Below are 17,798 nucleotides of genomic sequence, written 5' to 3'. Positions count from 1 at the left end.
CTATAAGTCGCTCCGGAGTATAAGTCACACCAGCCATAAAATGCCCAAAAATGTGAAAAAAAAAACATATATAAGTCGCTCCGGAGTACAAGACGCATTTTGGGGGGCAATTTATTCGACAAAATCAAACACCAAGAACAGACATGAACGAGCAACAAGAGGCTAAACCAGTGGTGTCCAAACTACAGTTTTTATTGGCCCGCAGCAAATTCTAATAACATAATTGAATTTGGCCCGCACAAGAAGCTTGAGCTCAACTCTGTTGCACTTCTCAGTTTCAACACTAGATGGAGCCCGCCACACAAATGAAATCAAGCGAAGAAAAACTTTTACCACGAGTCCCCAGAAATGGCTGCAACTCAAGCCAACCTAGGGTAGCGAAGCGAACACGCAGCGTTGGACGTCCCATCAGAGTTTGACACCTATGGGCTAAACGATACGTATGCTAACGTGACATAAACACAAACAAAGAGCTGAGAACGGCCCTGACGTAAAATTCAGAGTTATTCAAAAAACGGTTACATAAATAACACGATGATAAAACCATCTGTGTCACTCCAATTCATTAAATCCATCGATCGTCCTTTGTCAACAATGAGTGCGCGCTGCTGACAGCGCTTGCACTTCAAAATATTCCACAGGTCCATATAACGATATATAAATTAGATATCAAATAACTATTATATAAGCAATAATGTTATCAAACCATCTGTGTCACTCCAAATCATTAAATCCATCGATCGTCCTTTGTCAACAATGAGTGCGCGCAGCTGACGGCGCTTGCACTTCAAAATATTCCACAGGCCCCTATAACGATATATAATACCGTTTTTTTTCGTGTATAATGCGTTCCATGTATAATACGCACCCTAAAAATGGCATGTTGATGCTGGAAAAAAGCCTGTACCCATGTATAATACGCACCCAATTTATTTTAATTTAAAAAAAAATATTTTTTTTTGAATTTTTTATTTATTTTTTTTTAAGTCCCAATGATCGTCACACACGCAGAGAGGCAATGGGTCCCATTTTTATAGTCTTTGGTATGGTCTTAACTAGGCTGGATGTAATTTTTTTTGTTGCCGTTGATTTCTCCGACTGCCCATAAAGGCACCACCGCGCTCAGTGCGCACATTTGAAAAAGGCGTGCGGACGTGAAAAAGGCGGCTCTGTATGGGAGAGACGTTGAAGAGGAATAAAAACACCCTTGGAAACCAAAACTTGCCCCTCGTCGTGACTCGGAGCCGCAACAAATGTTTCGGATTTGTGTAGGGTACATTGTGACAGCAAACGAGCAGGTGATCGAGCAAGCGTCTGAGACGAGAGCATTGCGGTCGTATGGAGCGTGTTTGAAGTGAACAGCAGAGACGAAAGGAACAAAGCAAAGTGTTGTGAAATAAAATATTACCTATAATACGCATTTTGTTATTTGCTGATTGAAACTGCTAATTAAACTGTGAATTGAAACTAATAGGAAGAAAACAACTCTCGCTCTTTATATAGCTGACGTGTCTTGCGCATCCGTTCTGCGCATCGGATCCATACTGCCTCCGTATGACGTCCGGTCCGCGATGGAGATTAAAAAACAAACAATATTTGACAATAACACACTATCAAGGATTGCACCATCGCATCAAACGATGTGTCGTCAATTATGAATTTTACTGACTAAGTGTGTTGGGCAGGATGGCTGAATGCGATGCGCGATTGACAACAAACAAGAAGAAAGGTGATTTCAAGGTTTATTTCGAGGGAGATTTGTCATGTCTCGTCCCCAGTTTTGCTATGTGTCTAGGTTGACATAGTTTCTGTTCGCGTCGCCCCTCCCTTCCTGTGTCACCTCAATCAATGTAATGTTTTGTATTTAAGTCCTGTCTGCCCCTCGCTCACCGTTGGATCATTGCATGTGTTACTGTCATTCTGTTCCTGTCTTTGGTAATGTCACCCTGTCTTTTTGATCCACGTCTTTGTCGGTCAGTCCTGTTGTTGGTTTTGTTGTACCATGACTTTCTTAAAAAAAAAAAAAAAATTAAGAAAACAAATTAAAAAAAATAATAATAAATAAAAAAATTAAAAGTTTTTGTACCCATGTATAATGCAAACCCCAGATTTTAGGACAATTAGTTAAATTTTGCGCATTATCCAAGGAAAAAAACGGTATATAATATATGCACTCTAAATCATTAAATCCATCGATCAAATTCCTCGCCCTGACGTCAACCTCGTCGTTATTCCACAGATCTACTATATATAACTATATTGTAGTGTTAACAAAGTTCAAGGAAAGACGTGGGAATGGTAAACGGCTCTTTATTTAACTAAACAAACTTCCAGGCATGTGGCGGCGTGGACTTCCAGCCACGGAAGTGGAAGAGAGCTCCATAGAATAAGACCAGGCGTGCGTAAAAGCCATGACCGAGACCCATCCACCGTCCCCGGACAGCCACCCGGCCGAGCGCCGGCCCTCGACTTCCATCCACGGAGGTAAAAGACAGCTCGGTAGAGTAGGACCGGGCGTGCGTAAAAGCATTGTCCGAGCCCCATCCACCGTCCCTGGACAGCCACCCGGCCGAGCGCTGGCCCCCGACTTCAATCCACGGAAGTGAAAGAGAGCTCCGGAGAGTACGACCAGGCGTGGGTAAAAGCCATAATAGTTTTTCAAACCTTCTGTGTCACTCCAAATCCTTAAATCCTTCAAACTCTTCGTCCGCCGTGTCACTTAGACGCAAAGCCGTTAATGATGCCGGTAGTACGTGGGGCCCTCCGTCATCTTCGTCATCCCGTGATCAATCTTTGTCGTTTATATAAACAACCGCCACGTCGCGCTGCTCACATCACTTGAAATTCAAATTACAGTAATCCTTTGCTACATAGCGGTTTCACTTTTTTTTTTTGGAAGATTTTTGACAATTTTTGTAAAAAAAACACATATAACCCCCCACACCCAAACTATGAAAAAAAACGCGACTTATAGTCCGAAGATTAGGGTACTTGTTGCCGCTGTTGAAGTGGCGAACAAATTCTTTCAAGCCAGCTAGCTACAAGCGTTGTCTGACTTGCTCACAATATTCAGGGTTTTGTAAGTGTCTTGACTTTTTTTTATTTATCATGTCCAACAGTTGTTCTTTCCCAGCTTCACATGATGTGTCCTAATACTTCATTAGCTGTGAACCAATCAGAGCGGTGCCTTCTAGATGTTTTTTTTTATTTTTTAAATATTCAATCTGAAATCTGACTGGTTCAGATTGGTTTGAGAAAAAAACAAAAAAACACAGACATTTCAACTGTGGGTATTGGGCATCGGCTAACAATCCTAAATCAGGAGGCTCTGTGAAGTTTACATTGATTGGCAACACAAACATTTTTAATCTGATAAGACAAAGAAAATGGAAACTGGTAAGCCTATACACATGCTATGAAATGAAGACAAGACTGTTGGAAAAAAATGTATACAATTTCAGTTTTAAATGCAGGGCATTGTTTTTGCTCATGTTTAGACCAAAAGGCCTTACACACCACTGTAAAAATTCCCACACACCCTTGTTCAAACGCCAGGTTTTTGTAATGTATAAAAATGAGACAAAAGATTAATCAGCAAAAAAAAAATCCACAATTGATATGACCTACAACCTGAGTGACTTGACTGAGGAAAACAAAGAAATATTTTCAACAGTAATTAAAATACTCAACTGAGGTAGTAGTTCAAGTGTCTACATCGAGGATGTCTTTTTTTCCAGGATTAAACACACATTCAAACTCATATTAAATGGGAATCAGAACAAACCTGCCACCATTTAATTCGACTGATTAACCCCAAACAAGTCAGCTATTCTATCAGGCTTTTTATTTTTTTATTTATCTAGTGATTTGTTTCTTTATTTGCTTTCTAACAGCAACCTGGGGGTTATGTGCTAACCATGACTTGTAATTGGAACTATTCATAAGTCCCTTCCCCTTGACAAAAGCCCACACTCCAGGTAAAGAAATACCCAAAAGTATGACGCTGCCACCACAATGGTTCTCTGTAAGATTTGTATTCTTTGATACTTCTGTATATTTGTGTTGTACAAACCAAGGAGAGCATGCAAGTATAGTACAACAAAAACAGCTTTTTAATTGAATCTGTGTGAATTGCCCCTTGTCCAACCAATTCTTGTTTGTAACTTTTCTCAGGTGTTCCTACACCAACAGAAGAGGTCCTGCACCACACACTCAACATGTTGGTCCGTGAACGCAAGATCTACCCAACACCCGACGGATATTTTATTGTAACTCCTCAAACTTACTTCATCACTCCAAGCCTAATCCGAACCAGCTCCAAGTGGTACCACTTAGATGAGCGATCTGCTGAGCGGCACCAACAGCAACAACAGCAGAATCAGCAGACACAGTGCACCTCCCCTCTCTCTGGCACCATCACCGCATCCACATCAGGCGGTGTGCGAGATAGAAGTCATCCAAAATCCAACCAGAACCACAGCGGGGGTGGGGGTGGCGCAGTCGTGGATACCTTTTATAATAACACCTATCGTGGAGACGACCCCCCCAGTCACCATACTACTCTGCAGCTCAGATCCCCCAAAGACCACCGGGAGGCATATTCATCACCACACTCTCCCCAGTCACCTCCTCAGCCAGCGGCAGGCAACACAGAAAAAACCCGCAGTACCCTCGGGTTCCCCTTCAAGACGGACACGCTCACAAAGCATCGTGGAGGAGGCGCAGGAGGGACCGGTGAGCTCGAGAAGCAACCGGGAAGTGGTACAGCAAGTCGTAAGTTCGGTTTGAAGCTCTTCCGTCTCAGCTTTAAGAAGGACAAGACAAAGCAGCTAGCCACCTTCTCTGCACAGTTCCCCCCTGAGGAGTGGCCCCTCCGTGATGAAGAGGCACCCAGCCAGCTCCCGCGTCATATAGAAATAGAAATTATCCGCAGAATTAACCCCGATCTCACAGTAGAAAACCTTGCTCGGCACACAGCAGTCATGAAACGTCTTGAAGAGGAGCGTGCACAGAGGAGCAAAGCATCGTCAGCCAATCACAGTTCAAGAAGCAGAAGAAGTGGTGGAAGGCATAGGAAGCAGTCTCAGACCAAACTTAGCCGCTCACATAGTAAGACAAGGGTGTCTCGGGGTGAGCAGAGCGAGAGTTCCCATTTGGAACTAACCGACAGGGACTACAGAGCTTACTCATCGTCACTGGCTCGGTCACCGAGGGAACATGCTTTGGCTATGGAGCGGCAGCGGACGCGTCTTCATTTGGCACATAGCAACCCTAACATCCTTGACTCCTCCCACCTACCTGTCACACCAGAATGGGACGTGTCCGGAGAGCTTGCTAAACGACGGACAGAAATGCCTTTCCCTGAGCCGAGCCATGGACCATCGGCGCACCACTCCAAAGTCCACCGTTCGCACTCACACACGCAGGAAAGGAAGTCTAGAAATGAACGCAGCGATAAAGCCAAGGAACGCTCCAGATCCATGGAAAATTCAAAAGGACCTCTTGGAACTGGTTTAATTGGACCACCCGGTTACTACGACGATCGAAGTCGTTACTATACTGATGATGGAACTTTACGAGCCAATCAGAGCTCATGCCACTACCCTCACGCCACTGCTCCCTCGGCTAAGCTGCCTGGGGAGTCACTAGTGTTAGATGGTGGCAGGAGTTTAGAGAAATGTAAGAGTCGGGACAGTCTGCCAGCATACTCTCCTAAAACACAGCACAACTCTATCCCTCCAGACGGCTACTTCCAGTGCTCCGGATCTTCTGAGGCTATACTCACAGCACCAAACCCACTGGGAACTCTTGGCAAAAGTAGCCAAGATGGGTTGAAATTGGGCTGCACTGACAGGCAAACAGAAAGACAAACACCAGAAGTGAAGGAAGACTTCTCAAAAGTGGGACCTAAAGGTGGCAGCCTGCCTCCAATACCTCTCTCGGTGCCAGATCCTCCTGTTTTGAACGCGCGACCTCCCCACAGTGCCTCCTGTGGTCAAGAAAAACGTAAGGAGATTTTTAGTAAAGATACACTCTTCAAACCACCTCCGAGCCTTCCTTTACCAGGATACAGCTCCTTGAGGAAAACCCCTGTTCTTGCCTCCTCCACTCTGTCTTCATCCTGCGATGCACTTGATTCCCAGGAGGCCTTTGATGCTCCCAAACCTCTGGTTGCGACTCCCTCTGCTCCCATACAGGGGAGCGAGCCCACAACCAGTGCTGCAGAGGCCTCCTTTGACTATTACAATGTTTCAGATGATGACGAACTTGAGGAGGGAGGAACTAAAAGTAGAGGAGAGGATGGCAAAACTGGTGGAGGAGTTGTTGGAATGGGAGGTGGTGGAGCAGGCACCATGCAATGGTTGTTGGAGAGAGAAAAGGAGAGGGATCTACAAAGAAGGTTTGAAAGAACCCTTACTTTCCCTGGTGCTAAAGAGAACCTTCCAGAACCCAGCCAGAACCAGCAGTCGGTGCATTCTGTCAGACTGGACAGCATGGACTCCAGCTCAGTTACTGTTGACAGTGGATTCAACTCGCCAAGGTAAGTTTTGGTGTACCCCAGGTATAAATTTGTGTTTATGTGCATGTAGAAGCCAAGGAAAGGAAAGAAAATGTCCAAAAGGCATCCAATTACAGATTATTTAATTTTCTCAAAAGACGTGGTGCGCTTTTTAATAAGGTGCGCCTTTTGTGTGGACCAAATTCCAAAATCTGTAAAGTTGTTTTATGTGGCTTCGATTTTACACAAGCGTACTATGAAGACCTGATGAACCAATCAGAGGACATTATGTTGTACGTAGATGGAGGCAAAAAAACACATAGAGTACGTAGTACCTCCGCTGCCATTGATAAATAAATATTACTATTTTTGCAAACCTGTAAACTTGTTTTGTGTGGCTTCCGCAACAGAGACACAATATACAGGCGTAATATGTAGCCCCGATGAACCAATCAGAAGACATTACGTTTTACGTAGATGGGGTCGGTAAACCAATCAGAGGACTGCACGAAACATGTTGAGTACGTACCTCCGCCACCATTGATAAATAAATACTTCTATCGCTTGTGCGAAGAAAACAGCACTAAAGACCCTCTTAAATGACAGACAAAGAGACATGCTTACGAGGGATAATTAGAGCTTTCTGGAAAGCCAGGATCATTGCAGAAGAGCAACGACGTGACAATGACGAGAGGCAACTTGGCGTGTTTAATGGCGAACTTGCCCAACTGTTTAATTTGGATACAGAAAATGAGGACTTGGACGGATTTGCCCATGAATATCGATTAACAATAATGTGAGTACAGTAGAGTACATGGTTAAACAGTAGAATAAAGTACAACCAAACTCGCTGTCTTGCTCCCGTGACTTTTTTTTGGTTGTTTACCGTAAATCATGGCATGCATGGGCCCTATAATGCAGTGCGCCCTATGTGTGGATTAAATACAAAATAGATCCCTCAATTGAGTCTGCGCCTTTTAACCCGAAGCGCCTTATAGTGCGGAAAATACGGTACCTATAATATGTACAAAAAAATATTTCCATCATTTACACTTTCAAAAACACCAAGTAGGTTTGGGCACCCTGCGAAGTTCATACCGCACTTCCCCTGTTGGAAAACTGAGATATGATGGTGTCATGGATTGTTTTTAAGCATTGTCTGAAAAAACGAGATTATGTCAATCTGAATGGTTTCAAATGCCCAGGCTCATTTGAGCTTGCCCCAACAATCGGTACCAATGTTCTTGAATCACTATAACTGAAAATAATGCTCACAAAGTAGGAGGCTACCATATAACAAACTAACAAAGCGTTTTCAGATGTCAATATCCTCTATTTGTAATGTAATTACTGTAAGAAATGGCAGCCACCAAGGACAGTAATGTCAGATCAAGAATAAAAAAAAAACAAGAAAAATATCAGACAGAACAGCTCTCATTTATATTGTAATTATTGTTACTCCTGTATCCTAAATTTGTTTTGGGTTCTGTTATCCGCAGTGCAACAGTATGATGTTTTTGCTGTATGTGTCCAAGGTGATTTGACTTTGCCATTGTACTTGCTTACGTTCTTACATTGTTTCTGTTGCAGAACAAGGGAGAGCCTCGCATCGAACACCTCGTCCATAGTGGAGAGTAATCGACGGCAGAATTTGGCTCTGAGCCCCGGCCACCTTGGGATTACAAATAGCAATGGTCCACCTTTCTCATTCCGTGCCATCCCTGAACCAGCTGGCAGCCAACCGAAAAAACTCCAAAAGCCCAACGCCTGCCTTGCATCAATCACCAGCGTCTAAAGGCCATGACCAAGGACAAGAAGAAGTCCTGTTCCGAGGACTGTTAAACATGCAGACTGTCACATGGACTGAATCAGTGGAGCCGCCACGAGACCACTGTGGAACTATAGCTGTTAATACACACATTGACACATTTTACAAAGGAATTTAGACCACCATAAGACTTCTCTCTTCTCTCATCAACACACACCATGCCGTTGGGCAGACTAACCATGTCATTTCATAGCCTTCTGTTTACATAGCGCTTTGTGTTCTTTCACTTACGTGGGTTCTACTTTGTGTGCGTGTGCGTGTGTGAGTGCCTGCGTGCATGCGCGTTTTTGCGACTTAGTTTTGTGTGTGTGTGCCATGTGGGATATGATTGTGTACCAGTAATCTGGAATCTCAGGTCATTTAATTCCAGTCCCATTCCATCTGCTCCGTATCAGTGCAACTCCGGCCGATGGTGTGTTTACTCATCAAAGGGTCTGAGGCTCTACTAACTATTGTTAGCCTACACACATCCACTGATCAGTTTTTAGAGCATCTTGAACCATCAGTTTGCTTGAATACTAGGATATTCAATATATAGTTCAATATATAATTGATGACAAATATCAAAAATGTGAGCCATACAGATGGTGAGATATAGAATGTGTACCAAACAGGTAAATTTAATTGAGGTGACGGATTGAAGTGTTTAAATCTTGATCAACCACGACGCTGGAGTTCAAACACAGAACAGATCCTGTTGTAGTCACAGACATGCAAAGGTTTACAGTATGTTTTAATGGTGAAAAACTTCCACAGTCAGTTAGATTCCCTAATGACTTATGTGAGGGCACTTCTAAAACATTCAGAAGGTGAAATTGAATAACTGAGTTTACCACAGGTAAGGTTAGGAATTGTACAGCCGACTCACAACAAATGTACCAACAATTTCTCGCTTCTGCTGTGTTCTGTACATCAAAACCTGAAATCAGCCCGCAGAAAGATTGCAGCTTTTAGTCAGTTGCAAAAGTTTCCTTCCTTTATGAATCCAAACTATATAGTAAGTCCACTGGATGCTGCTGCCTCATGTCTAAATAGTTGGCTTGGGTCCTATAGGTGTCGCCATAACACATATTAGAAACCATTCAACATTCGTTTTTAGGTTATAGTCTGGTGGTGTATGTCAAATTGGTAATTTCTGCTGCCAAAATTGATTTTATTGTTTTGGGAGCTCAGCTGGTGTCACAAAATATATTGGAATTAAAATGTTCCCATCCCTCAGCCTCATATTAGGTTATCATTTCAGCAATCTTTTCATTGGCCTGCTCCAATGCAATATAGTGACCCTTGGAAGTTACTCACAATCACAAACGCTATGGCTAAACCCATGTTTTTAAATATGAGGAATGTCCTGGTGTGATCATATTTCAATTGTGGATGTTTTACTAAGTTTAACAACCCAGTAGTTTCACCGGGGTAGAAGTTAAATAAAGAAAACACGCACACCTTTGTTAGCACATAATAAAATCTTATATTTTCTGCCAGCCGTATTGGATTTTCAATATGGCAGCCACTCCATAATCATTTAAATATATACCATGACATTATTTATTAGGGGTGTAAATCGCGGGTTTTGTCACGATACGATATCATTTCGATACAAAGAACCGCGATCCGATATTTGCCGATATCTTAAAGCCTGCTGTGATTCATTCACGATACATCACGATATAGTGCTCTACGATCGATACAGAACAATATCCTGAGTTATAACAATTCATACGCAAAATCAACAAGGTACTGCAACCCTTTTATTTAGGAAATTACAAAGTGCTTCCAAACGAATGACTTGAAGCCCAAAGGCGAGCGAATTTCCTCGTCTTCTTGGACACTAGCCATAGCACCAGCCCAGGAGCCGCGTAGTTGTCGGCTCCCCTTTCACGTGCCTGCTCTGCTCACAACACAACACGCTGCGCACTGCTCCCGGAAAGAGGAAGCAAGCAACAATGAACTGGATTTCAAAATACAGTTGTGTCTAATGTCCGAGGTCAAAAACGGGCGATATAGATCGATGTTTACGTTTAGCATCGATGCCAACAAATCGTAGAGCATTATATCGATTAATCGATGTGTATCAATGAATCGTTACACCCCTATTATTTATACTAACAAAATAAGTTTAGACACCAAATTTATGATTGTGTGTATCATAGAGGGGTCATTATCTAGCATATTCAACATGGAGACGTCCATTTTGAAAATGATGTCATAAGAATGGTTGAGGGCCAGGAAAAATTGAACTCCAAAATTTCAGGCTGTTTTTAACGCCTAAACGTTCTAAAAAAAAATCAAATCAAATTAGGCAAGAACTTTTAATTTTAGACATATTTTTGACATGCTGCGCCAGACTATTATGGTATTGCTTGTATGCAATATGAGATTCACAACTGTATACTTATCGTAAATTTGAACCCACATAAAATGTGAACAAATCAAACATTTGTTGTACAGGCACGACTTAAAGTGGGGTATCCACGGGGTTGTAAAAGGTAGTAAATGAAATTAGTAAAATATAACAGGATTAAAAAGTAGTAAATGCCATCTGAAGAGGTATTACATTTTTGAACTTCTATGCAACTTTAAGACTTTTTCCCATTTGTATGAAGTGCTGGCCTATTCCCTAATGATCACGCAATTTCCTTTATTATATAAATTATATGTGCGAGTAGGACCTGTGAACTACAGTATGTTGTAGTGTGCGGCATTAATGCAATCCTGTGGATGCCAACAACCATTAAATGTTCAATAAAAGTATCAATACTTGTTCAAAGAAAAAAAACAGATAGACATACAAGTTCGGTATTTAGAGAATGACGGTGTGACGTTCGGATATTTTGGTTCCGAATTCCAGAGACATGCGAGGGCAGATAATCTGTCAGGACATCAAAATTAGTAAATGTATGTAAAATTAGTTTCAATTGTAAGAGAGCAAACTAAATATAATAGATACATTCAGGCGGAAGCGCGTTTGTGTTGCGCGTCGACGTATCCCAAGCAGCATAAGTAACGTGACACATTTCACTCTGTAACGGCGTTCAACAATTAACATAGTAATTGAGTAGATTATCCGTTAGTGGGAATCTGTTATCGCCATTATTTCTAACGCCATTAGTCCCAACACTGTCAGTAAACAATAAATATTTTCATGGATTGTTGATCATTTTAATGATTTAGCCTACTGTTGATCATCTGTAATTGTAGTTATAATTTTGGTAAATGACAGTAATCTGTAACTTTATTTATAACCCATAGCACTAAAATTTGAAAGGTTGTCATAGTTGCAGCTAGAAGTCGTGTTGGGATTAAAAAGTATTAAATTCCACTTGAGAATTTTTGTATATAGCCTGTAAAGGTTTTTGAGCATATTTTATACATTTCTGATGTGTATTAAAAACAAAGAACATAAATGTCTCAATTTGGAACCCATTCTAAATACTCATTACAGCATTAAACAGTATGAATCACAAACATAAAAACTGTAGTCAAAAAAAACTTTGGTCATCAGTGTCTTTAGACGCGTGTAGGGTTTTAATGAATAATTCCACTATCAGTCAAGCTTGATTAAACACTTCTAGTGCCGATTGTGTTGAGTATATTGTATCATGGCATGAATAAATCAGATGGTCAGGAACAAACTTTAAGTGATTGCAGAAGCATTCAGTGGACATGAATAATTTTGACATGTAACCTACAAAGTTGATTGCATGCCATCGGAGTATGAACACATCCAGAGCGTGATATCTGAATGCAAAATGAGCAGCTGTACTGGTATTCGAGTGTCCATTAGGATTATGGGATTGTATGGTTTTGAAAATTAACATGAATCCATTTAAGTGTTGTTCACAGAGTGCAGGGTTGTGTTTTTTTCCCCCAGTATTTATTAATACAGAATGAAACATTCATAAATATCCAATTCTTGACTAACTGCGTTTTAAATTGTGAAATTCCTGAGCCATGCTCACTCATGGTGCTAAAAATGCATTATGGTCACTGATGATGATATAGTTGGAATATAGTATTAAATGGCTGCTTACTAGTGATCATTTCACCTCCATACTAATGGCAATGATTATACTGTATTTCCTATTTAAAAATCGTATTCGTTTCACACAAGACTGAGCAGGAGGACACGGTGAATCATTTGTGTCATAGTGTGCTAGATTTTTAAGCCTGCGCTGAAACGAGTCGGGCTGGTCGATCATGGGGAATCCTGTAGTGATTTCGGTCCAATCGCGGTCCTGATCTGAGATCCATCCTTCTGCAGGCTCAGGAAGTTTGTCAGCCATCCTGATGTTGTCGTCCTACAAGCTCCTCTTCAACTACCTCCACAACAGCAAAAACACAGCCCGTCCTTTCCATGATCACACTGTCATCAGCCTCTGGCCTGTGAATGTCTGCACATACATACAGTACACACTACACATTCAAGTGCTGGACTCCCTGCCCATTCTTTTTTTTTTTTTTGTGTTCAGAAACTGTCACAGCGTAGCTGCTAATAAAAAGCGAGTGAGCCAAGTGCGAAGATGCACGGAAAAATCATCTCAGATTGGGGATATGCACATTGTAAAGTTCCACTTACAGCTCTCTAGAACACCAAACAACAACATATATATATCTATATTTTAAATAACCTTATGGTGTACTACAGCTTTATCTTCTCTGTACCAGAGTATTGAAGTTTGTGTTCTACTAAGACGCTTTGCTTTCAACTCCCCAGAAAGAGGTTTCAATTCCGTTTATCCCAGCATACAAGCTAGTAATAAAGCCTCTACCAAGCGGTACGGTTCGGTTTGGTACAATACCCCAAGCATCAAACCTACAGACACACAAGCTTGCGCTTGATAAGGGTTATTGATCCATACCACTGATATGTACTACTAGGTAAAATGTTATTGGAGTACTGCCATGCAACTAAATTTTAAACCATTCTAAACCAGTGTCTGCAATATTGCAAAAATATAATGTACAGTAGTTATTTGATCCGAAATCTCATGAAGCATTCTCTGCTACAACCATGATCACTCGGCCTCTAGTCCGTCATACATAGTTGCAGTTGGGCTCAAGTCCCAAGTCTATGGGAATGTTTATCATCTGTACCTACTCTTGCTTAGTTTCCCGTTCTTTCAATTAGACACAGTCATGGTCTAGTTTCAATTCTAATTCATTTTTGTGGTCTCACCTGTTCTGTAAAATTATGTACCACTAATCTTGGATTAACGACTGAGGTCAGGACTCCAATGAGACATTTGATCCATAGAAATACAAGGGTCTAACGCCTAGTTCCATCTGTAAAATAGGGCTGTAGTCTCTTGTACGGTGAAGGTCAAGAGGCTCTGTACCTCATGTCTGATATTTGCACTGCCCCGATTGTCCCAATCACTAACTGGCCCAAAGGCCATCCATCAACTTTATTGTCCATCAACCAGCCATAGGTCATATGTAACTGTTCATCCCTTTTCTACACTGACAGTCCATGAAATGTCTTCCCTTAACATCGGCGGTGCGTTCTAAAACTTGAGGTTCAACAATAGCATTGCTTCAAATGGTGACATACCTGTAAATGATGTTTATCTGTCATGCCTAGTCAACTAATTTAAACAATAAAAAGAGGGATTTTTAAAAAAAATGTCTATAATATCTGGAAGTCCCTTTGGTGTTAGTACTGGTGTTACCATTGTTGTAGTGTACGTGATGCCCTATGGGGATTGTGTTACTTTTTAAGATAATAAAATAATGATGTTTGGTTATACTGGCGTGGTGTTTTGATCCAGAGTATTTAAGTACCAGTCACGTGTGTATGACAGTGTTTAGGAAACATACCGTTGCCCAAGATGTTAATTTGATTCAACAACGATACAAACAACAATACTATTATACAAGAGGTTTGGCAAGCAATCCAGGCCAAACTCAACTCCATTATTATGTAATATCATTACTGAAGGTTTAGCCCTTTTCAGATTTGTGTGACTTCTTAACCACCTAACAATTACACACTAAACTTACTGTTTCATTGATCTGGAGGCCTTTAATTTATTAAAAATATTGAGATGTAACTGGATCCAAAATCATGCATGGTTGGCTGATTGACTACACTAAATTTGTACAGAGGTGTGATTGTGAGCGCAAATAGTTTGTCTATTTGGATAGTGACCAATTCAGTGTGTCCCCCACTTACTGCTTGAAGTCATCTGGAATAGGCTCCAGCATGCCCGTGACCCTCGTGAGGATGAGTGGTGGTACGATGAATAGATAAATGAATGGATGAATTAGAATTACTCCAAAGGAAAACCATAAGGGCAAAAAAAATAACTTGGCAAGAATCTGACCAGGAAAAAAATGTTAGTTTTAAAAAAGTCAAATTAGTTTTTATAATCTCATGTGAAAAGTTACTAAATTCAGCAACAAGAGTGTTAAGTTGGTTCAGCGCTCATAAATAGTTATGAGCGCTGAACCAACTTAGCACTCACACACACACACACACACACACACACACACACACACACACACACACACACACACACACACACACACACACAGGTTTTTTGTAGGAAGGTCATTTTCTACTTTGAGGAAATATATGAGGAATATTTATGATTTATTTGTCTATACAAATAAACATTTACACAAGAATAATGTCGGAATAATATCATAGTGTCAGATAATGGGTGTCAAATATGCACAAACAATGAAATAAAACTTTGATACAATACCTTGGCGGTCCTATCCCTGGCGACAGAAGCTGGCTCTAGGGAAATGGAACGTCACCTCGCTGGCTGGGAAAGAGCCCAAGCTGGTGTGTGAGGCAGAAAAAGTCAGACTAGACATTGTCGGACTTGCCTCCACACATAGCTTGGGTTCTGGTACAAGCCCTCTCAAGAGGGGCTGGACTCTCTTCCACTTGGCCACGGGAAGAGGCGCAGAGTAGTTGTGGGCATACTTATTCGGATTTCCAGGCGCTTGTTTTGGACATTCGGGTGTTTGATAGTGTTCAAATGGAATAACAGTATATTGGTTTACATTGATTAATCATTGTTTTCCATGAACATGTAGACGTAGTATGCTACTATATTTTAATGTTGTTTAATATGGTGTTATTTGAAGAGCTTTGTTGTATTTTGTGTAAAAACTTTGAGGATTCCTGCCGAGAGAGTATTTTGATTGGCACACAAATTCATATTAGCTTGAACTTTTTTTGTCGAGAGCCATGAATCTGTGATTTGCAAATAATGAACCATGGGGGTCAACTGAATTGAGTTTTTGAATTATTTTATTTATTTATGAACGGGATTAGTTGTTTGGTTTCTTCCATTACAATGAAAAACAAATCTACATGATTGCAATGTAAATGAGGGCCTGAAGAAAAATGAGGTGATACCTTATAAAATCAAGATATTCTCAATTGTGTTTCATTGAAAGGGCAAGAATAAAACTTCCAAGTTACATCTCCATAAAGATATAACATCTACAGAACGGCAGATGTAATGATTTTTTTTCCCTCTAAATTGCGGCCACAATAAAAACACAATTTGCGCGCAAAACCTGATTTCTATTGCTGAGTTGACATTATGTTGCACCGGCGGCGTCCTATGATTTCTTTTTATGTCTTTTTCAATCAAAATCAGTTCAGACAACGGATGCATATTGACTCCACAAATCCTTCATGGAATAAATGTTCCAATTTATTCCTTTGCATAATTATGAGTTTACACGTTTGTGGCACTTTAGTAAAAGCAAAGACATATAAGTAGTTGACCCAACACACGCACGCACGCACGCACACACACACGCACACACGCACACACGCACACACGCACACACACACACACACACACACACACACACACACACACACACACACACACACACACACACACACACACACACACACACACACACGTTTTTTCGTAGGAAGGTCATTTTCTGTGTATTTTGTGTCGAAGTGAAATACCGTTTTTTTCCGTGTATAGTGCGCAAAATTTTACTAATTTATTGTCCTAAAATCCGGGGTGCGCATTATACATGGGTACAAAAAAAAAAAAAAAAAATTTTTTTTTTTTAATTTTTTTTTTTTTTTTTTTAAGTCCCAATGATCGTCACACACGCAGGGAGGCAATGGGTCCCATTTTTATAGTCTTTGGTATGGTCTTAACTAGGCTGGATGTAATTTTTTTGTTGGCGTTGATTTCTCCGACTGCCCGTAAACGCACCACCGCGCTTCGTGCGCGCACGGGACAGCAAACGAGCAGGTGATCGAGCAAGCGTCTGATACGAGAGCATTGCGGTCGCATGGAGCGTGTTTGAAGTGAACAGCAGAGAAGAAAGGCAAAGTGTTGTGAAATAAAATGCACAGAACGGATGCGCAAGACACGTCAGCTATATAAAGAGCGAGAGTTGTTTTCTTCCTATTAGTTTCAATTCACAGTTTAATTAGCAGTTTCAATCAGCAAATAACAAAATGCGTATTACAGGTAATATTTTATTTCACAACACTTTGCCTTGTTCCTTTGGTCTCTGCTGTTCATCCTAAAACACAAAGGCGCTCTTTAAGCAATGCGACAGTGAGCGCCCGGCGCGCTGCGGTTGCGCGACCGCACCAAATTAAGCTCCCTGCGCAGTGCGCACTGAGGTCCACTTAAATTTTAGAAAGTACATCAGGACTTTAAAAATATCTTCTAAATTTCAGCGACGGCTCTGTCACAATAATCGACCAGCCCGGTGCAGTTGGGCGGTCGGCGGCGCGCTACGGTTGAGCGTTCTCTCGCGCGCTCTCTCTCTCGCTCTCTCTCGCTCTCGCACACACGCAAACCGGATATCATACGGAGGCCGCCATTACAGATGCGCAGAACGGATGAGCAAGACACGTCAGCTATATAAAGAGCGAGAGTTCAGTTCTCTACCTAAATCCGTATTACAGGTAATATTTTATTTCACAACACTTTGCCTTGTTCCTTTCTTCTCTGCTGTTCACTTCAAACACGCTCCATGCGCACGGAGCGCGGTGGTGCGTTTACGGGCAGTCGGAGAAATCAACGCCAACAAAAAAAATGACATCCAGCCTAGTTAAGACCATACCAAAGACTATAAAAATGGGACCCATTGCCTCCCTGCGTGTGTGACGATCATTGGGACTTAAAAAAAAAAAAAAAAAATTAAATTTTTTTTTTAAAAAAATTCATAAAAATTGGGTGCGTATTATACATGGGTACAAGCTTTTTTCCAGCATCAGCATGCCATTTTTAGGGGTGCGTACTATACATGGGGGCGCACTATACACGGAAAAAAACGGTATTTGTTTTGCCAGCAGAGGGCGCGGAGAATCTTGCCTATACGAAGAGCAGGGGCTGACTGCCATAAAGAGTCATTGTACTCTGATGCTAGACAGAGCAGCGCACCGAGAACACTGTCCAACTTTGTCATTGTCCTTCGGCAGGTGTTGAAATGAACAATAAATGTTGCACAGCGGGTGAATTGGCC

General features: G+C 41.4%; 1 protein-coding gene across 3 annotated transcripts in view; it reads left to right on the top strand.

Moving 5' to 3' along the window:
- Positions 1-14,071, top strand: part of LOC133153860 (storkhead-box protein 2-like) — a 56,893-nt gene extending 42,822 nt beyond the window's left edge. For all 3 annotated transcript variants that reach the window (XM_061278076.1, XM_061278084.1, XM_061278092.1), the window contains exons 3-4: positions 4,174-6,541; positions 8,090-14,071. In XM_061278076.1, the coding sequence (XP_061134060.1) occupies positions 4,174-6,541; positions 8,090-8,294 (2,573 nt within the window). In that variant the 3' untranslated portion in view covers positions 8,295-14,071. The remainder of the gene's footprint in view (positions 1-4,173; positions 6,542-8,089) is intronic.
- The last annotated feature ends 3,727 nt before the right edge of the window (positions 14,072-17,798 follow it).

Source organism: Syngnathus typhle, linkage group LG1 (assembly GCF_033458585.1).
Source record: "Syngnathus typhle isolate RoL2023-S1 ecotype Sweden linkage group LG1, RoL_Styp_1.0, whole genome shotgun sequence".
Lineage (NCBI taxonomy): Eukaryota > Metazoa > Chordata > Actinopteri > Syngnathiformes > Syngnathidae > Syngnathus > Syngnathus typhle.
This window is presented reverse-complemented; position numbering and strand designations above follow the sequence as displayed.